Source organism: Mesitornis unicolor, unplaced genomic scaffold (assembly GCF_000695765.1).
Source record: "Mesitornis unicolor isolate BGI_N332 unplaced genomic scaffold, ASM69576v1 scaffold14385, whole genome shotgun sequence".
Lineage (NCBI taxonomy): Eukaryota > Metazoa > Chordata > Aves > Mesitornithiformes > Mesitornithidae > Mesitornis > Mesitornis unicolor.
Genome location: NW_010186253.1, coordinates 36,247 through 60,755, shown reverse-complemented (window position 1 = coordinate 60,755; position 24,509 = coordinate 36,247). Strand labels below are relative to the sequence as shown.

Genomic DNA, 24,509 nt, shown 5'->3' with positions numbered 1-24,509 from the left:
TATGAAACAGTTCCCTTTACCTGAATTGGAGTTGGAATGTGTCTTGTAGAAGAAAAAAAATAAAATTGTTTGCTAAAGTTAGAAGCCTTTCCTTCTTCCCCTGGAAAGAGTTGTTCTGATCAATCTGGACATGCCAGAGAATAGCCAGTCCTAAACTGTGAATCCTCCTGGAAAATACTTGATCATCTCTAACAAGCTCCACAGGAGCTTTTTGTCTTTAAAATGTACATTAATGTTCAGTTTGAAGTACAAATTTGGGAAATGTTAGCTTCCTACGTGCTGAGTTGCTCTTCATGCATCCAGCCTTACCAAACTTACTATTTCTGCTACTTAAGAATAACTTGTGCCTATGCTTCCTACGTGAAATCTTCTCCATAAGCTGGAAGGCTCACTGCTGTGTTCTTTTCCACATACAGGCTCGTGTTATGTATGATTTTGCTGCTGAGCCTGGAAACAACGAGCTGACCGTCAGCGAAGGGGAGATCATCGTCATTACCAACCCGGTAAGAAAACCAAGATGGAATCAAGGCCTCAGTGCACTTTCTTGGCCTACTTCTAGCAGGTGGAAGGAAAAAGGTGCTAGGTGGCACGTGAAAGCCTTGGCTACCCTGAAGAAATAGCAAATTAACTAAATACAAAGATTTTTCTAATAGTTTTGTGTAAACAAATGCAGCGAGCAGTTTTGGAGGACAGGGGCCCTCTCAGATTGTGCCTGCACACTTAGGAATTTGCTGAGCTTTGTTCCCTTGAGTTCCCACACAGCTTGAGTGCCAAGGCAGAGGAAGGAGCTAAAGATGGTGATACCCTTTACATTTGAATGTGTTGTCTTTTTGTTGTGTGCCTAATGTTCCACATTTTTCTTGTATGAAATCTTTCAGGTGCTTGCCACTTGCACGTAAATCTGATGTGCCAGCACCCTTCTTGGTTTTGAGTTTCGTTATCAGTGACTTCAGCATTCCAAATTTGGTCAAAGAACTGATGACAAAATTTGTTGCTAAGTTTGTATGTCCTTTCATAATTAAAGCAATATGGACAAGGTACAGGGAAGGAGTGGTGGAAGTAGTATGGTAGTACTATCAGAGATTTCTTAAATTAATATACCTTTTGAACACTGACAATTGATTTGCTTGTGCAATTTGAATTTGAGTGCACTTTATTGTCCTGTTGTAATTCTTACCCTTTATAACAAGGGAAGTGTTAGTTGATTCTGCTTTTGATTTTTGTGTAGTAATATAGCATAGTGAATAGATTTTCCTTTTAAAATACAAAACCAAAAACTGCCTGATCTTGCTGACAGGTTGTATACAATCAAATAAATAAGAAACAAGGGTTCTGTAGAATGAAATAATTCTTTGAAGAGCCTAGTCATGTATAATCCTGTTTAATTTTTAGTTGCACTGAGTTTAAATATTTGAAGTATATACTTAATAGAACCAGCACCCTCTTGGATAGGATGTGATGCTGTGGCAGAGGTAACATTTAAAGTGAGTTCAGGGGTTTAATGCCATTTCATAACAGTAGAACTAAATAAATAGTTTACCACTGTTAAGCTTCTTCTTGCTGGAAGAGGCATCTGTATTTTAAGGCAATGTACTTAAAAGCAAGTAAAACTTTATTTTATGCTGTGCATTATTAAACCATGGGATAAATTGCCATAAAGGCTCTTGATCTTTTTGATATGATAAGTTTAGACAGTAATAGCACACTCATGGATGTCTGTTGGTAATTGCCCCTAAGTGCTGCAGTGCAAATGTGACTTCTGGCTTAAGATGCCATTGCTCTTGTAGTTTAACCAAGCTAGTTGAATTTAGTTTGAACAACTAGATATCTGGTTGTTTCTGCATTCTTGAGTGTAAGCTTTTGGCTATACTAGAAAAAGCAAATGGAAGTTTGTTATTTCAATAATTGATTGATCTTTACTGTTTAAAGTCTTGAACACATAAGCAGACTTCTCCTTACTATATGCAGGACTACATAAAATTTCCAAGAGAAAGAACAAAATTGTGAATAAATAAATACATCAATTGAAAAGCAAATTAAGAAAACCTGAAATTTAATAATTGCTGTCTAGCATGTGTTGGTTCCAATTTTCAGCTCTGAGTTAGCTTAATGTGTAACTAGGCATTCAAGGAACAGCTAGGTTTAAACCAGTACTGGCTTATTCCAGATAATACTGTCCTGGAATTGACTTTTCTTAACTGCAAAGGTCTGCAAAGGTTTCGTAATGTATGTAGAATGTTTTTTTTAAAAAGCAACCAATAACAGGATACCCCACTGAGATCAGAGCTGACTGTCTTAGTTCTTTCCAAACTAATAGCACAAGACCTGTCTCGGAAATTAAATGTAAACTAGAAAGAATATCTCCAAATCTTGCATGGCATGTCCCTCTCTTAATGTTGAGATTGTCCTTAATATTCTTGTGGGTTATAGCTCCCACTCATCACACACCTCTACATCTTCAATAAGCGAAGCAGAAAGTTTACAGGTATTACCAATAGCTTGATTTCTTGAGCCTTAATCTGTTGATTAAAATTAATGCTTTGAAATTGGCATACTAGTAGCTGTGTTTTGTCGCAGTCTGTGTCCAGACAATTGACTGTGGTTTCTTAAATGATCAAAAGTGCTGAAAAATCAACCTTTCCCACTCATGCTTGTTAAATCCAAAGTCCACAACAGCTGTGTGAAGCAAGTGTAGTCTGTGTTCTGTTTAAATGAGTATATGCTGCTTCAGCAGATCTAAGCAAGTTTGTTCGTGGTCATACAGTCATAACTGTATTTCAAACATTGCATTTGACAGCAGGACTTCCCTTCTGAGCTGTTTAAAGCGTGCTGTGTGCTCCATCTGACAAAACTACTTCTATATTATTATTATTGCTTTTAGGATGTTGGTGGAGGCTGGTTAGAAGGAAAAAACAGTCAAGGAGAGAGAGGACTTGTTCCAACAGATTATGTTGAGGTAAGTGACTATTACACTGCTCTGCACTAAGAAAGCAGAACTACTCCAAAGGCCATCCTCTGGTTCACTGATCAGTCTGTAATGCCTAAGCACTTCCAGTGTTAGAGCTTAGAATATACAATCTTACTGTAGCAACTGTAGCTGGCTTTGGAGACCAGTGCAAACATGCTAGCCAAAGCTACTGTGCTTCTTGGTGGTTTCCCAAGAAATGCAGCAGGAGGTTGTCTATAGCAAATACTGGTGATTGGCAGAACATGAGCTATTTTGAGTCTGCTTTTGGTTTTGAGGGTCTCATGATCCAATAATTGTTTTGTTTTTCTGTCAGAAGATAAAGATACGGAAGTGAAATGAGTAATGCAAGTTTACACTGGTGTTGCTGTGGCTGGTTTGCCACATACTCCTACATCTCTGGAATGGAACCTCATTTCTGGGGCTCGTGGTATGGGTTCCCAAATCCAGGGACTACTTAGTTCATCTTCTTCCTGAGGGTCTTTGCTGTCTTTTCAGTGTGTGTTCATTTGCTCATTGTTTAAAGACTGCTATTATGGGGGTGGGGATGGAATGGGTGTCTCAGTGCAAAGACTTCACTCTTTGAGGGCCCAGTGTCTGTATGTCTGCAGGTTGCCAATTAAGTGAAAACTTTGCCTGTAATTCCTGCAGCCTCCTCTTAAGGCATGTGCCCCTCTTCCTTCACTAGTGCTGTGTTGATTTAAAAATCAATGGTGAGGGGAGAATGCTAGTTCACATAACCTTGTTTTTGGTCTTCAGCTGGCTAGCTCATGGTCTAGTAGCTTTTGGCTCTCCAAACTTGCTGTCCCAAACTGACCCTCTGAGTATGAGTTCCCAGTCTCCAAGCAGTAATGTTAACAACTTTGTTAATCCCCAGCAAATTCGTAGTTAGGTGTCCACTGCCGTCTTGCATGTTACGCTGTGATAATGGAGACCAGTTCCATCTGTTGTGGAAGTAAATCCTACAGATTCTCACATGAACTTTTTGTGAAAGGTAGTATTCAATTTGGATTCAAAAAGGGTATATGCAACCATCTTAACATCTTAACATCTAGTGACATGAATGTGAAGATGATTATGATAAACAGCATAATTTGATTAATGGAAGTGTAAAAAATCTTTTGCAACTTTTTCCATTTCAGATTATAACCGAAGGTGCAAAAGATGGAATTAGCTGCGGCAACTCCTTAGCTGACCAAGCCTTTTTTGATTCCCTTTCTTCAAACACAGCTCAGACCAACGCTGCTGCGAAAAGCAGTAATCAGGTATGTCTCCAAGTTTTTCAGGCACAGTGGGGGCATGGCAGGTTCTGCTGGCATAAGTGCTTGTCCTCTTCAGTTGTGCTGTATCATATTTGTCAACTCTCATAAAAGTACTAATTAAAGTAATTGTGCTTTCATTAGAGAACAGTTTTGTTGAATCTTAATGATACAGATGCCAGTTCAGCTACTGTTCCTGCTAGAAAAATTAGTGTTCTAACACTTGCAAAAACAGAGCATTTTTATTCATTCTAGCGGGCAGTAATATGAATCAGACTACCTCAGTCTCTGCACCTTAATTCTGTATAAATGCACTCTTAGCAAATTTACTTTATTTTCAGGTTACTTGTGTTAGTATGCTAACCTTTTTAAGGAACTATAACTTCCTTTTTGAAAAAACATCTGCTACTATTAGGTGGTCCATGCATCATCAGCCAGAGTGAATGAATAATTATCTTTTTCAGAATTTGAGTAAGAGTTGTTTCTTCGGTTAAAAAAGGTGAAGCAAGTTCATGCATTGTCCCTAGTCTGCTGAAGAAGAGGCTGACTTTGATTTTGCTGAAAGGACGGGGTTTTTGGGGGGAGGAGATTTTGTTTTTCCCCCTACTCTTTTTATTCATAATTTTTTGCCCAGTATCTCAGTTCATTAAGCAGGAAGTATTTAGTCTCAGGTTAGATATTTGAAGACATACATTATCTTGAACACAAGCTGTTTATTATGGTCTGCAGACTGCTGCATGTCCCACATATAAGAACAGTTAAACGTTTCAAAGTCCACAGGTCAACAGAAGAACAAAATCTTTTCCCAACAACAGCATGCAAAGGTCTCACCTGTTGGAAAGTAAATGTTTTACTCATCATAGCAGCTGGGGACACATGCCTGGTTTGTAGATCAGTGAAATACCAGTCAGTAGTTTTCTTAATTGTATCTTGCAACATAGGACTTCAACATGAGGTATGATCTCTTGAAAACTGTACATGGGGCACTTTTGTATGACAGTAAATGTAACAGTTCATTGACTGTATAGTATTTGATTTGTGCTTGCTTGTATTCAGCCAGACAATGTCAGGGTCGTGATTCCGTGATCACATGCATAGTGAGATCTCCAGACCTCACTGTGACTGTTTCACTGTTTATCACTGTTTTTTTATTGATGCCCAATTAATATTTAGGTTAAACACAGAATTCTCAAAATGCCTTATTAATTTCTCATGTCAGACTGAGCCAGAAGCATTGATTATAGGTTCATTTTCCCTCAGTAAAACTTAGTCGAGTAGAAACCTCATTTCTTCTGTTCTGTCTGTTACCCCTGCCGCATTTTTTCCTCCTACAGATTTTCTAGTGAAATGTTACTTCTGGGTAAGCTTGAAATATTTGCAGCAGCTACTTCTGTCAAATCCAAATACTGTTTCTCTTCTGAAAGAAGAGAATCATACCACTTAATTTGACATAGGAGGAATTGCTTACTAACAAAATGAATATACAGTATTTTGAATGGTGACAGAGGTATCTATCGGAGGTTGATCTGTGCTTACCAGAAGGTACTTGCACCTGGACAAGAGAAGAAAAAAGCCCTTGCCTATACAGGAAGAAAGGTTAAAATAAAGGTATCTATTATATCCTAAATAACAGATAATTACTATGGCAATCTAGTTTTGGAAGTTGCATTTCATAGAAATGGTTTGAGTTGAAAGGGACCTTAAAGATCACCCAGTCCAACCCACCTACCATGGGCAGGGACGCCTCCCACTAGACCAGGCAGCTCAAAACTCTAATTAGCTTATTGCTAATAGGAATTTAATTTGTATACTTAGCACTCTGGATTCCACTTTGGGCTGTTAGGCCTTTCTCTCAAATTGGAGAGCTCTCTAGTGCATAGTATTTTCTCCTTGCAAAATTCTATGGCTGATTGTCCTCTTGATTAAGAAATTCTGTCAGTTCTGTCTCTCTGGTGCGAGACACTAACTGCACTCAAAAAAAAAATGCTTTCTTCTTCAATCTCTTTGATTTTGAGACTTGTCTAAAATGTGAGCGTTGCTCCTCTGTACATTGTGTGATGTCAAACTGGTTTGATGTTGCTGTTCTGGTGCAGAAAAGCCTAATATAGTGAAAGACTGCATTGACTACTGTAATGTTGCATCAGGAGGTTATACTGAGTTGCTATTGCCCTGCATACTGGCTTCTCTTTTAGAGCCCCTGCTTATAAGAATATGATCATTTGCTTTGTGGATCACCTGCTTTGTGGGTATGACCCTTATTCCTAGATGTATTACTCTGCATTTGGTTATGGTAACATTTACACTGTTTAACATGAGTTTGCTCAGGCTCTTTGGCTTGATTTTAGTTCAGATGCACAGTTGCAAGCAATTGACTTATCCTTTTCAAGTGCCTTAATGAGTGACTAGGTCAGTATACAAAGCACTTAATCTTAAATGAAATTTGTGTGTTCAGGCTATGGAGAGCAAAGAAAAATGACCGATTAGTGTCAATGTAAAGGGAATCGATGCCGGAGATGGCACAGTAGTGGGAAATAAAATGTTCATAGATATAGTCTGGTGGACTGAATAAAAAACAGCAGCATTCCTAAATGCTGACATTTTATGCTATCTATTGTATTTTATAGTAACAAGTAACAAAAGACTTTACAAAAGCACTTCTAAATAAACAGAATATTTTAGGATTTTTCTTACTACTACTGTATTGAAGGAATTATTTTCTGTAAACATTGAGTCACTTTAGCATACACATCATTGCTCAACATCCCCACCCTCCAATTTCAGTAAGTCTAAAGGTGTTTTAGTTCTTAGAGTTCCTTCCATTCTTCTAACAGTAAGTAAAAAAATAGGTGGGGAATAAAAAATACAGTCTATCAGTGCCAAGCCTTATTAAGAACGCCATCTGGCTGAGTTGAAATGTGTGTGTGGAGTGTTTATGGTTTTCTTTAAGAGAAAGACAGTTAAACCGCAGTGGTGTGGTTTAACCCCAGCTGGCAGCTCAGCCCCACCCAGCCACTCGCTCCCTCCCTCCCACAGTCGGATGGAGGAGACAAATCAGAAGGGTAAAAGTGTGGGAATTTGTGGTTTGGGATAGACAGTTTGATAGGTAAAGCAAAAGCCACACACAGAAGCAAAGCAAAATAAGGACTTCATTTACTACTTCCCATCGGCAGGCAGGTGTTCAGCTGTCTCCAGGTTAGAGCATCATGTGTAATGGTTACTTGGGAAGGCAAATGCTGTATCTCTGAATGCCGCCCCACCTCCCTTCTGTCTTCCTTCTTCCCTCAGCTTTATAGGCATTCATATGGTATGGTCAGTTGGGGTCAGCTGTCCCAGCTGTGTCCCTTCTTAGCCTCTTGTGCACCTCCAGCTTGCTTGGTGGTGGGACAGCATGAGAAGCAGAGAAGGCCTTGGTACTCTGCAAGCTCTGTACAGCGATAACTAAAACATCCCTGTGTTATCAACACCGTTTTGGTCATACCAGCTACTATGAAGAAAATTAAGTCTACCTCAGCTGAAACCAGTACAACCAGTTATATTTGAATGCAGACTTTATAACATTTTTTCTGTCTTGGTTTTATTTTTAAAGTTCTGAACTGATTATCCTGTCAGTTTAGAAATACATCTCAAGTGGCAATGTGACAGGGCTTAAATTCCAACAAAATTATTTTTGAGCTTTATACTTTTTTGTTTTGTTTTCATATGCCCTGATAGGTCTGGGGAAATGACTGCATTTCTTAAGCAGCAATGCTACATGTAATACAGAACCCTAAATCATGACAGTTTTCCCAGATCAGTTGCTATGTATGCATCTCTCTCTCTTGCAAAATAAAACTTACTCCATCTCTTTATCTATACCAATACATTTTTGCTTTCCAGGCAAACAAGAGGCTTTTGGTTTCCTACTCTGGAATCCATAACTTTTTAGTGTTAAGAAAACATCATCAGCTCAAACACTGCCCTATGCCCTGTCTGTCCCAAGAAGGTTTTTTGGTTTTTTTTCAGTAAATAATCTCCTGAGAAGTAATTAATAGACAATAACTAAAAGCAGCTGCTGTTACTTCTTTTTCTTCAGTGAGAAAGAGAGAGTGACCACAGCAACACTTTGATGTTGTACCTTACCTGGGTTTGCCACAGATGTAAAGTGACAGTAGAAAAGTGGCACAGAGGTACTTCCTAAGGAGAAGAGAAGAATTCCCTATGACCCTTGGCAGTTAACTATTCCCCAACTAATTCCTTGCACCAGGAGTGTCTCAGCAATAGCTGCCTTGGTGAAGCTTGCAGCTGCTCTTTCGAAGAGAAGATACTGGGGAGATGAAAGCAATCAGAGGAAGCAATGAAGCTAATTTTACACAGACAAAGGGGAAAAAATGTCTCAAGGTGACCATTTCTACACTGGGAATAAGAAAAGCAGATAGGAGAATTTAATGTTACATCAACCTATAACATTTGTGGTTTAATATCTGAAAAGCCTTTTAAAATATTCAAAGAAAGACAGTTTAAGTAGCTCTTAGTTGCCAAAGATGGAGGTTTTGCATCGCTTTTGTATGGGTCTCGAGCTGTTTTGACCTTGTAGCACTTGGACAGAAGAAGCAAAGGGAATTTGTCAATCCACTGTTCCTCTGAGCAGCAATGCAAGTTGCTAATTTTAGATTGTCATTTGGAACAACCAGTGAGTAAGTGTATCAGCAGTTAGGTTTTTTCTGTTTGTTAGAATTGCATGTATATATATTGAAGTACCTGTAAACTCTTCTGGCGTTAGAATAACACTGGCAGTAATGGCACTGAAATGAATAGAAATTATGGCAGGTTGCACCAGATAAATGTCTTGAAATACACTGAACACAAAATTTCATCTTTCTGATGAAAAATAAGTAGTGTATTTTTCTCTTGTAGTATTTCTTTGATGTGTGTTTCTTCCAAGGGCTGTAGCAACAATGGATATCCTGTTTCACAATTTTAAATAGTGTTTCTCATTTTAGTTGACCAAGAGGATGTTAGCTTGGTGGCATTTGGAGCCTTCATAATTAAAGTATGTATGGAAATACAAGCATTAATGTAAAAATCATTCTGGGTAGTCTCCCCCAGCTGCTTGGAATTCTTTTTGGGTTCTTTTGGTTTTTTTGGTGATCAAGACTAGTGCTTCTCAAGTCACAGATGTACTTGCATTTATTTCGCACATGTTCCAGGTTCAGAAACTGCTGTTTTAACAGTGATGGTCTCTCTTCATTCTAAATCACAACTTGGGGTGGTTTTTCATTGATCTAACTTAAAGTGGTTTAAAAGCTGTGAACATATATCAGCTTTCCATTTTAACAAGTGTTTATCATCTAAATTAAATCTCAGTTACAACTATATTGGCCCAAAATAGTTCTCATTAAGAAGCTGAACCTTTTTTTATCTATACAGTAGTCTTGTTAGTGGTCTGTAAAAAAAACTATGTACAATTAGCCATAATGTAGTCCAGCTATTTACAGCCTCTATAACGTACGTGTTTGAACATAGGATAGAAATGCTGTAAATTTCAGTATACTATGTTTCAGTCTGTGTGGTTTCTCTTCCATTCCCTCTAGAGCTTAAAGTCTAGCATTTTTTTCTCTCTCTATGGAGAATAGAAAACTAGTATTAAAAATATATAAATGAAATTAAAGTGGAGTACTGCCTGTCTGTTTCAGAGTGGAAGTGGATCACCAGCTGTGTTGACGTAAAGGCAGTAGATGTGGCTTCACAGTATTTAAGATATAAAAATAGTTCTTCTAGCTAACCATTTGTAGAGGAGTTTGTTCCCTTTTCTTGATGCTGATTCTGTAATCACTGCCAAGTCTACTTCTGTATGAAGATGACTGTACAGCTCTTCTTAGTTCTGGATAAAATAAATATCCTGAGAGTTCACATTTTTGTGAAATGCAGATTTGTCAGTTAATTCCAGTGTGATCTTAATGAATCCACGTTTCATGTCTTCAGTTATGTTGTGGGTAGAGCAGCAAGGCCCCATGAGTAGGAACAGGAAGCAACTAACGGAAACCTCTCATGTTTGCATTGTTTTATCCAGTGGCAAGTGTGAAATCTCTAGGGGTATTTCTCAGTAGAAGAAAGATAAGCAGCTACACAGTTGAAGAGTATGAAAATAAATGGACTGTCTGTGTAGAAAACACTTTCCCTTCAGGAAACTTTGGGACTTTTGTATAGGCAGGATGAATAAATAGTAGTGAAAACACCTAGTTTCGTGTGTAGGAGCTGAGCCAACTCTTAAGTTACCTGGTGTGCAGACGTAAATTGTTTGAATGTGCATAAGGAGGACACTAAAGAAACTATTCCCAGATATTTACTTCGTATCTTTTCCACTCTTTGCAACTCAGTGATGGAAAGGCAAATTGTTGTTGTCACATGTGCATACCATAACCCCTCCCACCTCCCCCCTGAACTGCTATGAGCAGCAATAAATGCTAACATTGAAGAAAATAAATATAGTGCTCTTATTAAGTATGCACTGTTCTACTTCTGTGGAAATTTTGACATGCATGTTGTTGCATTCCTGTAACAGCATTTCGATTCTCTGACATTGCTTTGTGTGTGTAGTAACGTAGAAGTATTGTTATGGGAAATATGACTCACTCATGTTTGTTTGAGTCCAGTTTGTCTTGTTAAACCAGTGTGCTAAATTACCTTATAAGATACACAGGTAGGTTCACCATGGAAGTTACAATTATAATTGTTTATAGACTTTGGAAGTTATTGCTCACTTTACTAATAAGCCTTAACTCTGCATAAATGTATATGTTTGTACGGTTAAGTGTAAAGTTACCTCTATGTTTGCCTGAGTCATCTCTAGAAAGGCATAGTGCAAAAGATATCTAAAAAGAAGAACACGCAAAACTGGTGGGTTAGAACTGTTCAGAAGGAAAAAACAAACCAAACCATACCCAGAGTGTGTTATGCTAGTTTGGCTTTCATGATTAATAACTTCTAGTTCCTGTTACAGATAATGACACTATAACATCCACCATTGCTACATGTGATTTGGAAGCAACTCTGTTTTACCCCCTATCTAAATTGCAGTATTGCATTCAGAGAGTAACAGGAATTTGTGACCAATTCTTGTTTAACCAAAGTACCAGGCAGTGACTTCCATACAATACTGGAAATAGTGGCTTGCTTGCTTTGAAATGAATCATATTCATGTATTTTAAAAAAAAAAAAAAGTCCAACATATGACAGTGATGGTACCAATTCCAATTATGGAGTTGTCTTGAGGTTTTATGTGGCTATCCTAGTGGAATGCAAAGGCTCGGGCAGCAGGTTGTTAAACTGTAGTACTGTGATCTCTCCTCACCTTCATCTGCACCCCTGACCTCAGACAAAATCTATTTAAACAGTCACTTTTCCACAACTTACAGGACTTTCATGCTCTTTTTAATGTAGTTTTGTTTTCATTTGACTTATTTCATGAGGTAGCCTTGTGGTCTAGTAGTCTGGCATTGACTATATCAGGAATATTTTAACTTGGTAATAGTGACAATCTTGTCAGCCTTCCCTTGAATGTTTCTATTTGTTTGCACACTTAGTGGCATGTGGCATGCATGTGTTGCATGATCCCCTTCACCACAGCAGGGGGCTTACTGCTGTATATTGTTTCTTTCCTGATTTTAATTTTTTTTATTCATTGTTCACTGAGCACTTATTTTAAGGTGAAACTGTGGGCATTTGTCATTGAAAGTGGAAAGCTGAAAAGCCTTAGCCAGTCACGCTCTTCAACACCTCTGCCAAAAAAAAGGCGACAAGGGAAACCCCTATGCTCTGTTCCCAAACAAAATTACAGAGTGCTTTCTCCAAAAAAGAAGGATAAAGCCTTGTTTAATCTTTCTAGCCTGATCCTGGGATGTCTAGAGAACATCAGAAAGGAACAGGGAGTCTTTCTTCCATTTCTGGCATTGCTGTGAGTGCCACTTGGAAAACTGTCGGAAATCTCTCATCTGTGTTTCAAGAAGAAACCATTAGGGATTGAAATCAGCTCAAGAGAAGACAAGCATATAAAGAGGTGACTTGATTGCCATTTACATGTGCAGGTGTGGGTAACAAAAGCAGAAGCCTGAGAGCTCCATTGAATAAATGAATATAGGATTTTCACTAGCTGAAAGTTAAAACTAAGCAAGTTTTTAAAAAATAAAAATTAATTTCCTTTCAGTAGTGAGACGTGTTTTCCCTAGTCTCGTCCCATCACTGAGTATTCTTTGCTGAAGTCTAAATTATGTATCTTTCTGAAAGACCATTCTGTACTTTAAACATGGCTTTTTGTGAGCTGAATCAGGAGTTTAATAGATGGAAATCCTGTACCTGTGTTGTGCAGAAGCAATGCAGCCTCTAGTCCACTTTTACCTCACAGGTAAGAAAATAGGACTGAAAGTGGGAAAAGGACAAAAAACTTAACTGCTCTGCTCTTCATGGTAGTAACTCGGTTCTGCTGGTGGTTTGGGGTTTTTTGCTGCTGAAAGCAAGGAGCATCCAGTGGGTGTACCTTGGCCATATGTGGTTTGTGAACAGGTGAAGCCCAGCTCCTTTGCAGGGACAACTTTATGTAGGGGGCAGTGGGGCTGGGAGTGGAGATGCTGAATGATGGTTTCCTCTGGAATGAAGCAAGATAACAGCAGCAGTTGAGGAACAAATGGGTTCCTTGGACAGCATTGCTACTGCCTTCTTGTCAGCTGCTTCTGGAGGTCCCATCTTCTGTTGCTTTCACGTATTTAACCATAAGGCTGGTTATCACATCTAGCCCATCTCCACTCCTCTTGCTTCCCTATAGGATTTCTTTAAGGAGAAAACAAGTTTAAATTGTACAATAGAAAAGAGGGCCTTCCTTCAGGAGTGAAAGAAGTACTCAGGACCACAGTGCTAAGGTAATGATTTACCAGAAAGAAAGCTTTGACATAAAATATAATGGGCATGACAACTTCTTCATTGTTTGCTAATGTGCATGCTTGCTCTCTGGTAAATACAGCACAGTGAATATGGTTTTGTGATAGCTGCAGGGTAGGCTTTTAGCCCTTCACATTTCTTCCTGAAGGGTTACTATCTATATTCACTTACTTTTTCTATGTATCTATTCAGACAACTTCAGTTTAGTGTAATGTCTGCCTAAGGCTTTGTCTCCATGCAAGTGACTGAGGCAGCTATAAAACTGGAGAGGTATTTTCTTCCTGTGGGCAATTCACCTGAGCCACCATGACTTTTCTTGTGCTTTCTGCCATTCCTCTGTGCAGTCTGTCTCTTCTCAACTTCTCTTCAAGAGCATAACACTTCTTATTGCAGCTTTGGCTGTCCTGGACTTCCCTTGAAATGATTGAACATACTTTCTCTACTCAGTGCTTCATCATGGCTCCCATCTCTGAGTAGACTGCAAGGTGTATTTTTCACAGAGATTATAATTTTTGATGACAGTTACGTAGATCTTTTTGGGTAGTGAGCTTTGTTTTAGCATGTGAACATCATGCTTGTGTTGGCTTTTGTCCCTCAGGAATAGAATGGATCTATTCATCCATTAGGAGAATTCATTAATAAGAGGAAAGAGTCTGCCAAGAACAACTTAGTTGGCCAAGATGTCAAAAAGAGTTTTAGCCTGGGCAGAGAGATGCCTTAGCAGATTATCTTGGCTTTACTGTCTTTGACTTTGGATTCACTGGAAAATGGCAAAAATGTCACTTCTTCTTATCTAATTCATGATTCATTTGGTAAAGATACTGACATTCCACTCCGAAGCTGAGGATTATTCTGCTGTGGTGGAAATTTTTTATCGTTCAACTATAATTAGATCTTTAGAAACATGTTATCCCCCCACCAGTAACGATCTGTTTCTGGAGTGAGTCTGAATCTGCCCTTAATGGAAGACTCTTAAAATATTTAGTAATGTGTTCCCTCTGCTGTCTGTTCCCCAAATAACCTTTGTGGTGGTTTTTCTTCTAGAACAGTAGGAGCGACCAAGTCCTGTAATAGTCTATAGAAGGGAAGATCAGCTGCCTTTAAGGAGTTTATCAATGAATTTAATCTCAGTGTACTTGTTTGATGTTATCTTGAGGAGCAAAGAGATGCAATGTTTCATTTGAAGGTTCATTAGTTCCCTAATTATATGCAGTGTGGTATTTCTTTTTGTGTTCTTGCATTTGAGGTTGCTTGTGTAGCTGGATGTTAGGTGTGCTGTATCAAGTTATATTGACTAAATAACTTCTTCCAAGGACTCTTCATCTTTTATGTGCTGTCTAAAGAGAGATCAGAGTATTATCAATTTCAGTTATGGAAAACTAAGGGTGTGAGAACATGTAATTTAATGGCTTACAAAATACTTGTGGCTTAATAGGGCTTTATTCAAACAGAGCTATTTGTCAGCTGCTGAGATCCACAGAACTGTTGACTGGAGCTGAGGTTACCCTTTTAATAGCTGCTGTGGCTTTACTTGGTCCTTCATGGTGCTATGAGACCTTGAGGATGGTAGGCCTGATCCCTAAGCCCTTTTCCACATTTACTGATTTTTGGCTACCACTTGAGTGTCCATAGTGTGTGTGTGTGTGTGTGTGTGTGTGTGTGTGTGTGTGTGTGTGTGTAGGGTAAATGCTCTTTGAGAGGTGTTGTCTGTATATACATTCCTAACCAATTTCTTATCTTCTTCTCCAGTGCCTTGGAGAGAAATGTGGACCTTTGGGCTGAAAGCGGAGTGGGAATAGCACATCCCACCCATTTATTATAGCCTGTGGGCAATACACCTGGGGTCAAGAGTTTACCCTAGAGCTTTCTTGGACACCTCAGAAGTAAAATTTTCAAATTTGAATAGAGCTTCCATATAACTACATAGAGATAAGATATGTGAGAGGGCAATTGAAGTAATCCATTTCCCCTTGCTGAACAGCATTGAGTGTACATCAGCAACTGCGTGCAAACTTGATGATGATCACTCTTGATGATGGCCACAAGGATGATCGAGGGAGTGGAGCATCTCCCTTACGAGGAGCGGCTGAGGGAGCTGGGTCTCTTTAGCTTGGAAAAGAGGAGAATGAGGGGTGACCTCATTAATGTTTATAAATTTGTAAAGGGCGAGTGTCAGGAGGAAGAAGCCAGGCTCTTCTCAGTGATAGCCAATGACAGGACAAGGGGAAATGGGAGCAAGCTGGAGCATAGGAGGTTCCATGTGAACATGAGGAAAAACTTTTTTACTGTGAGGGTTACAGAGCACTGGAACAGGCTGCCCAGAGAGGTTGTGGAGTCTCCTTCTCTGGAGACATTCAAGGCCAACCTGGATGCGTTCCTGTGTGACCTAGTCTAGGTGATCCTGCTCTGGCAGGGGGGTTGGACTGGATGATCTTTCGAGGTCCCTTCCAACTCCTGAGATTCTGTGACTCTTGAGAGTCATTGTTTAGTAGTGTACCTGATGTTAATACTCTTGGCTCTCACTTGTTTTGCAGCAGATTTTAAAAGTTTCTTTGCCACCCACTCATGTACCAGATTTCACAGGAACTACAGAGAAGAGGAAAACTTTACTCAGCCTTTTGGCAACCATCCCACTTCAGGGCTCTCATTTGCTAGTGATCAGCACAACGTATATTGCAGAAGTAGATGCAAATGAATATTATGCAAACTATTCTTTTCTAGGTGCTCTGAGTTATGTGAGGAGCAGGCATGCTTTCTTATGTGGCTGGGCCCCAGCATAAGTGTTTTCCTTTAGCAAAGATTATGAACTCTGACTCATATCAGGTGAACATCATAGGAAGAACAGGCTGGTATAAGCTGTAAGCAGCTTCTTTATAATTGGTGGTAGTAGCACTGTGTATCAGCTATCTAAGAATTGGGTAAACCCCAGTAATACTGCTCAGTTTCATCCTCAAAAAAAAAAAAATCCCCCAAACTATAGAAACATCCCCCAAACATAGAAGCTGTCCACATAATCTCTCTCACTCCATCAGTTCCTAGAGAACTCTTCTTGTGACTCTTGTGAGTCTTCTGAATGGTGATTTCCCCACAGCTTGGGGGCTTGGTCTTAATTTTTTTCTTAATTTTTGGGGATTCTGTACCTAAAGAACTGGTGTTATATGGTATCAGTAGTGTTTTCAAGTCTTAGAAGTCTGATGGTGTCTGTCAAACCTGACTGTCAGATGACTTTATTTTAGGAAAAACAACAGTGAAAGTTTTTATTCCTAAGTAGTATCTCAAAGTTGAAATGAGAGGAGAGAATTTTTAGTGGAGAAAAATGGAGTATGGAGTAGCTGTACCTTTTTCATCTATTTTGTATAAGCAACAAACCTATTCAACACTTTTGCAGAGAATAATTTGGCCTCTAGTAGTTTTATTAAATTTTCTGTACTGACAAATGTTCGACGGTTCATGTAAATGTTACAGTCTAATAGCAATTAACATATCAGGCACCCCTTCTTTGATATGCTGCTACGTGATAAAAATAATGCTCTGGCTTCTGTAGGTTTTGAGACTTCCTTTTACGAAACTTGGTTTCTCCCTCTGCTGAACAAGACAAGTGTTGTAGGCTTTGTTTGCTTTCCTTCTCCTTCTTCCTCCTATGCTGTGGGTGTGTGGGTTTTGATTTTTGTGGGTTTTTTTTTCTTTCTGCTTGCTAGTCTCTGCACTGAGTGTCTGGAGTAGACTGCGCTTAACTAGTCAATGCTTTTTCAAAGTATAGTGTTAGAATGGAGGAGTTGAGGAGTATGCTACACTATTAATCCACCTTACTGACACATGAACTTGACAAATTGATGCAGTAGTTAGAGCCATGTCTGCTCTACACTGTCACTGATGTTTCCACCTCCACAGCAGCATCAGCAGAAGGGTACGTGCGATTACCTTCACCAGAAGCTTATGCTGAGAGAGGAGGTCTACAGGGAAATGCCAGACTGTTTTCTGGCAGACGTTTATTTCCTTCCCTCGTCTTTGCTGTGAATTAATTAAGCTCTGACAGGGAAGCTGAACAGGTTGTTGGCCTTAACTGCCACACCAGTAGAGGTGGTGTGGGTGGGCATTTTGAGATTTGCTTTTAGTAAGACAGCTAATCGGAGACTGATAAAATAAGCATTTGGAAAAACCTAATAGTTGACTTTTGATTTCCTGTTTTAAATGTGCTAATTAGTCCAGGGCTTTATGTAATTAATAGCTCATGCACACCATACTTATGGTGTTGGTGTAAAATAATTACCATGGGTAAGAGTTCTTCCTAACACTGTTGGAACAAATAGTTTAATTTCCCTGAGGAGATGTAACATCCTTATTAGTATGTATTGGTGTCATGTTGCTGGAAAGCAGATCAGTTCTTCCAGGTGCTCACTGCACTTAAGAGCTGCATAGCTGGGAACGTAAGATTTGGCAGCTGCTCCTGAATCAAACAAGTGAAGTTCTGAATGCAAGCTCACAGCCTAACAGCAGGAGGTCAGAGACTTCAAGAAGAAAGTACATGGTTGTTGCTAATTTCTTCAGCAATTTCTTCTTTATTTTTGTCTTTATACGATATAGGCAAACAATGCCAGTGATCCTTGGTCCAGCTGGAATGCTGGGAAGTCTGGTAACTGGGATAATGGAAATGCTGTTGACAGCTGGGCGACAAAACCTGAAAGTGCAGTTGGCCAGAGACACAATGCTTCAAATAACTGGGAGGCAGCAGCAGCATTTGGTCATCCACAGGCATATCAAGGACCAGGTATGCTAATAATGCTTTTATTTTTGGATAAATGAAAGTAAATGGACAATAGAGGTAAGAATTGCTTAATCTTTAACTATAGAACATGGCTTATTTAAAAAAGAAAACAAAAACAGTTTCCTAGTAGCACGTTGCCACATGGGTAAGCTTGACACTGAAATAATGTGGGTTTTTTAAAATAAAATTTTTTTTAAAAACTCAGATCCACAGTAACAGACACCTTAAACTTGCATGAAAATCTGGCAAGCCAAATATATGATCTGTTCTCAGGCATGTTGTTCAGCTTGCATAACTGGTACTTAAAGACCTTTGAATTTGTGCCCTCAGGCTTTTGAAGAAGTAGCCTTTTAAATACTTAATTTTAGGAAGTGGCTAGCCTTTCAGAAAGCTTCTCTACCTTTTTGCAGTAAAGGCCTAAATTAAGAGAAGTCATAATTGGGGAATGCTAACGTAGAGTCTGTGAATATGGAACACTATTGAATTAGGTTTAACACAATTAGCATATCTTCTTTCTTTCTTCCTTTCTTTTTTTTTCCCCTCTCCCTCCCTCAGTGGATTTCTAGTGTAGTGTTTTGCAGATTGTATTTGGTGGGGATGGTGGTAACTCAGGAGGAATCATAGCTTTTAATATTAATTTGTTGATTATTGGTATATGAGTGCTGAGATAGCTGCTTCTGCTTTATAAAAAGAAAAAAATTAACTTTCTCCTTTCCCCACCACCTGTACTTCAGCAGCTGCTGATGACGATGATTGGGATGATGACTGGGATGACCCAAAATCAACTTCACCGTCATACCTTGGTTACAAGGAGACTGAGGCATCAGAGGCTGCGGGGATGCAACGTGGAAATTCTCGTGGAGCTGCTATGAAGTTACCGCTTAACAAGTAATGGAAAATGCAGGGCAAAAGTGTATACGTTGAAGAGAATTGAATTTGTCAAGATATGTAAATGTGTGACCATTCAACCTTCTTGAAATACACTATTTAAATATTAGAGTTTTGAGGTAGAAGTGGAGATGAATTTGCAGCTCAGCATTCTCCTTGTGTGATCAGAGAACAGATCCATGAAAGCCTGAAAGCACATGACAAAGCTGTCTAATTTTTGGAGGTGTTATACAGGCAAATGATACTTTTGCAAGATCTAAACTTCTGGACCTACTGGTCTTTAACATTTAACTGTCTTTAACACTGTGTGTGCTTAGTGAAAATGAAAGGTGATGGATGGCTTGTCCTGGCTGTACGCAAGACGGATCAGACTTTGATTCTTGAGCCACAGAAAGCGATATTTTTTTAAGATAAAAATCTTACAATACCATGAAGCTTCGTCAGAGTTATGCCAGCATTATCTTATATTACAACTTAATGTTTGTTTATTCTAAAACTACTGTTACTCTGCTACTGTGTGGTGATCTTTAGCAGATGAAAGCAGAGTGGAAAAGGATTGTACAGTAGAGTAACGACCTTCTTGAGTAGGTAACTAAAATGAAAAACTAGCCATGCAGAGGCAGTTGATTTTGTTCATCAATGGAGGTTTTGTCATGTTTTGCAACACTAGCTTTGCATCATTGTGGCATCTACTTATTGCAAACCCATTTTGCATAACCAGCATGAACATACCTTATTTAAGAGCATTTTGTCTGTGAAGTAAGTCCTACTATACTCCTTGTGTTTCTGCAAGCAGGCAGCAAGTTGGCAGTACTTGAAGGGCTAAGTATCTTCCTAATTAGAAAGAGAACCACCATTTGCTTATTGTAAGGCTTTTTACACAGACTTTGAGGACATTACAGTGATTTTTGTGTGATATTCTTGCTAATTGGTGGATAAATTAATTAGCATAACTCATGTTTAGAATCACTTGCTAAATCTGCGGTTTGCTGTGATTATTAAATTCTCTTGATTTGAAACAGCAGCAGGATGGTGTGCATGAGTGCGCGCGTGTATGTGTGCATTTCCAGAGAATGTGGTCTCCTGTTATGTGTGCTCTGATGGGCTGCAGAGCACAAATAGCTACCTGGCCTTGGAAGAAGGAGCCTGTGTTACACGAATGAAAACTGGAAGATAGTAGCTAAAACATTTCTGCTTTTTCTGGGCAAATTGTTGGTTGGTTAAGTAATCCACATCAATTATTTTCTAATACTTGAGAAATACTAATTTTTTTTTTCCCTATAGTGGCAGGTAGTTCTGCATATGTCAAAAGAAGGAGAGTGTGGAATAAACATCACTTTGTTTTATTGTTAGATTTCCTGGATTTGCAAAACCTGGGATGGAACAGTATCTGTTGGCAAAGCAGCTAGCAAAACCCAAAGATAAAATTCCCATAATTGTAAGTTGGGGACATGCGCATAGTTCTTTGTTGTGTGGGTGTTGCATTTGTTTTGGGGTTGGAGTTTTGGGATTTTTTTTTTTGTCTGTGGGGTTTTTTGGTGGGTTGGGGTCTTTTTTGTTTGGTTTGGGTTTTGGTTTGTTGGTTGGTTTTTTTTGGTGTTGGTTTTTGGTTTTTTTTATTTTATTTTTTTTGTTTTTTTTTTTTTTTTTTTCTCCCCACCCTTCCCTCTTTCCCCAAATTAACTTTTAGCCTCAGTGTTGCTATATGTATTTGGGTCGAGAGAAACTGATACTGAACATATAATTAGAAATAGAATTGTCATAATAAAACTGTATACCATTTAAGTGTTTTAAAGTTGTGGTAGACTACATTTCAGGCTCATATATCATTGAGAGATTTTTCAGGATCAAGTCTTAATGCCTCCTTTTTTATTTTTTTCAGTATTTTTTGTTTTTCACTTATGGTGGATCTACATTACTTGTGATTGTTAAAATAAGCTGTTTTGGGATTGGGAGGCAGAGAAAATGCATTACACTGTCTATTAGTGGTCTAGATAGTTATCTAATATGCAGGAGCTACATTCATAAACGTTTGCAATATTCAGTCATGAGAGGTCATGTTCTATCTGAAAAACAAACTCTTCTAGATATATGCTGTTCTAGTGAAATTGAAGTGGTTGAAGTAGCAATCCCTAGAATTCACCATTCCTTTGCTATTTGGGAAAAATGGTCAAATACAGAAAAAGATAAACACAACTGTAGTCAGTCATCGCAGGCTGCGAGAAACCCCACTATTTCCTGACTGTGGAGCTCTTGCTGAAATCAGTGGAAACTTTCAAGTGAAGAGAGGAAGTATTTGTTTCCTTGTTTGCAGCCGGTACAACATGATGTATTTAAAGATAGTATTTGCAATTTCTTACAGATTGGTGATTATGGCCCAATGTGGGTTTATCCTACCTCTACATTTGACTGCGTGGTGGCAGATCCAAAGAAAGGTTCTAAAATGTATGGTCTTAAGAGCTACATTGAATATCAACTGACCTGCACTGTAAGTGTATCTGAAAAGGGATCTTCTCTCTCACAAATATGGGTCATTTGTGCATATAAATAAAACAGTTTGTGTGACTTGGTAACATGGTTGTAGGAGTAAGTGGTAGTTGTCGCACATTTTTCCCCAAAGAGTTACTTTGTCCTAGCATTTAAAGTTCTTCTGTAATTACAGATTCAAGCCTCTAAATAATAAATTTTATTTACATTCCACGTACTTACTATTCTGGTCACACTTGTTTCATGTCATCATCCGTAGATGTCTGTCAGAATTCAGAGTTCTGTTTTTTTTACAGAACACTAATCGATCTGTCAACCACAGATACAAGCACTTTGACTGGTTGTATGAACGTCTCCTGGTTAAATTTGGATTAGCCATTCCAATCCCATCTCTTCCAGACAAGCAAGTAACAGGTAATAATTCCCATCTGTGAATTCCAGGGGTGGGAAATAAGGAGTCACTTTATCAGTGTTCAGTTATTTCTTATTGTTTGGGTTTTTTTCCTCATTATTTTTAAGAAGGTATCAAAAAAAACCCCAACCTTTCACCATTCAAATCTTATGATGAGTTGTGATGGTGTGTCGATAATAAAATATTAGCACTAAGAGCATCAATGCAGAACTCAGGTTTACTTATCTAGTCCAGTGATTTTAAAAACAAAACAAAACAAAAAAACCAACAAACAACAAACCACTAGTTACTAAATAAGATAATATTATTGGAGAGAAGAGATAACTACTCCTGTTCCATATTTGCTGATAGTTTGAAGAAGTGGTTTTTGAGAGGTAGTTTGTGTGTGTGTGTGTGTTGGGGCTGGTTGTTTTTAATTTTGCATTTGATTATAAATGTGTTATGTTGTAGGAGCTTTGAAGCAAAGCTCCCAGAGGAAAGGGAGCATCCCCTGACAAACTGGGATATTTTGTTTGGGTTTTTTTTTCTCATAAGTAAAACGCTGCTGCTGTTTTTCCTATTGCTCAATTTCACACTTGATTTAGAAAGCACCTTTTATTTGTATAACATTCTGATCTGGTTTGATGTCAGTTCAACTTGTGCAAACTCTCTGAAGTTTTAAGGAAGTCTTTTTTTCTGACTTCAAGAATTGAAGTGGGGTTGGACTCTTTAAATGCTCATTAGTTCAGTCACTGCAGGAGTATGCTAGGCTGCACTTGAGGAAAAGAATGGACACCTGTATAGGAGGAAAATGCATTACTTTTTCCTATTTCCACTTGTGTGTTTTCTGGTAAGATTTTTATACAGGCTTTAAGACAACCAACCAAAACCAAACATACAAAAGCCGGCACGTTGCCAGCAATGTGTCTGTGTCTGAAAATGCAGCAGCTCTGCTGTGTTTGAAGAAAGCTAAGCATTGATGCAGATGCTGGGATAAATGCCGAGGAAACTGAAAAGTGAGGAAGCAACTTCCTCCCCTCCTCTTATTCTCATGTTTAGAATTCACCAGTATTTACCCTTAAACATGAGTGTAAGAGAAAATCAGAAGACCTGATGGGGTCTTGAGGTTTTATTACAACTGTGTTTTAAAAGACTTGAGAGTTTGGCATCACAGTTAAACCTCGCCTGTGGATTTTAGTCTTTGGTGTCTGTGGGAGAGGATAACTTGCCTCAAAAAAAAAAAAGGTATTCTTGTTTTTCCTCTCTTTTTTGAAACATTATCGGAAACACTGAAAAAATGGTGCTTATTTTTCATTGTGTTTAGGAGACTTCTTTCTGAAGAATGTCCAGAAAAGTATTTCTGTCCATTAGTCTTGGCAAAGCAAGACTCTTTACAAATAGACAGACTTTGCTCAGGATCTTGATTTTGCTGGTGATGATATGCCTAATGACCAGCGTGCATCTTCCAGATGTTACTGTTCCTGTTGCCTTGCATTCCTTATGCTATGGAGATTTCAGTGTAGGTTGAGTGGAACAGGTATTACTGCAGGTTATATAATAGTTCTTCCATAGTAGTTGATTTTTTTCCTTTCCTAGCCAATTTGCAAGAAACGTACCCATACCCAAAATTCCTTTCTCACTAGCTGTGTTTTTTAACTGCTAGTCTTGCTAGTTTTAATATTTGTAACTTTAAAAAAATCCCAAACAACCAAAACCAAAAAAGACCCCTCAACATTGTGGAGCTGCTGCTATAGTAACTATCCAGTAGAATGATATTAAAAGAGTACATACGTTCAAGGTTTGTCACGTGCACTGCTATAGAAATTAGAACAGTTGGATGCTGGAAGAATCTCTCATTCCTTTCAAATACATCCTATTCACTATATGCTGTAGAAGCCTCATGTTGAGCATTTTTTTTTTAATTGGAAAAGATTCTATCAAGAAGACACAGTTTATGCTAAAACTAAAAGGGTCTTGTAAATACACAGTGATGATGTAAAAGAAATTGGTTACTTATTTAAATAGTTTGTGTTAAAATCTCTTCACTACCTAAAAATCAGTGAAGAGTCTTACATGTATGTATTCTGACTGATTTATACATATCAATAATTGAGATTTTTTTTTTAGTGTCCCCCCCCCATGTTAACCTACCTTGATAGAAATACAGCTTTTAAAAAAAAATCTGCTGTTTGTATCTGAGCAATCAAATTTAAAATGCTCTGTTAGGTAGGACACAACAACTTGAAAAGTAAGTAGTTCCTCTTTCTCCAATGTTTTTGAGCTTTACATTGACCAAGGATTTACTAGACTGTATCAGAAAAATGTCTGCATTCCAAGCCTGAGCCTGACTTCTCTCTTGGGTCACCTGGGTGCCTAATTTTTCCATCCAAAAGTGGTGTTCAATTTTTTTTTTTTGACTTGTGAGTGGATATTATGTTTTTTTAACACTTCCTAACTGTTTTTAAAAGGAGTCATACTCTCAGTCAGTAACTAATATACTGTAGCTTAAGGTTCTTCTGATTTCTCAGCATAGTGTTTCTTTTGTAAGTTCAGAGTCATTAAATGGTTAATAACTCACCAGATTAATTACACATTCTGTTTTAATTAAAAAAAAAGCTGAGGGTACTAGAGTAGAAATATAACAATTACTGTTCAATATATAACAGGGCGCTTTGAAGAAGAATTTATCAAAATGCGTATGGAGAGACTGCAAGCTTGGATGACGAGGATGTGTCGCCATCCTGTTGTCTCAGAAAGCGAAGTTTTCCAGCAGTTTCTCAATTTCCGTGATGAGAAGGTAGGAAATGAAGTTCAGGCACAGAGTGAAATTGAGGAATTGCTTCC

The 24,509-nt window shown here is 38.4% G+C and overlaps 1 protein-coding gene across 2 annotated transcripts in view; it reads left to right on the top strand.

Annotated features, from left to right (window-relative positions):
* The first annotated feature begins 415 nt into the window (after positions 1–415).
* Positions 416–24,509, top strand: part of SNX9 (sorting nexin 9) — a 41,357-nt gene continuing 17,263 nt past the window's right edge. Inside the window, exons 1-9 of one of the 2 annotated variants that reach the window (XM_010185097.1) lie at positions 416–503; positions 2,882–2,956; positions 4,108–4,230; positions 17,719–17,902; positions 18,637–18,787; positions 20,141–20,225; positions 21,150–21,275; positions 21,571–21,688; positions 24,332–24,462. In XM_010185097.1, coding sequence (XP_010183399.1) covers positions 426–503; positions 2,882–2,956; positions 4,108–4,230; positions 17,719–17,902; positions 18,637–18,787; positions 20,141–20,225; positions 21,150–21,275; positions 21,571–21,688; positions 24,332–24,462 — 1,071 coding nt within the window. In that variant the 5' untranslated portion in view covers positions 416–425. Of the gene's footprint in view, positions 504–2,881; positions 2,957–4,107; positions 4,231–17,718; positions 17,903–18,633; positions 18,788–20,140; positions 20,226–21,149; positions 21,276–21,570; positions 21,689–24,331; positions 24,463–24,509 lie in introns of both variants that reach the window. The other variant, XM_010185096.1, reaches the window with a different exon arrangement.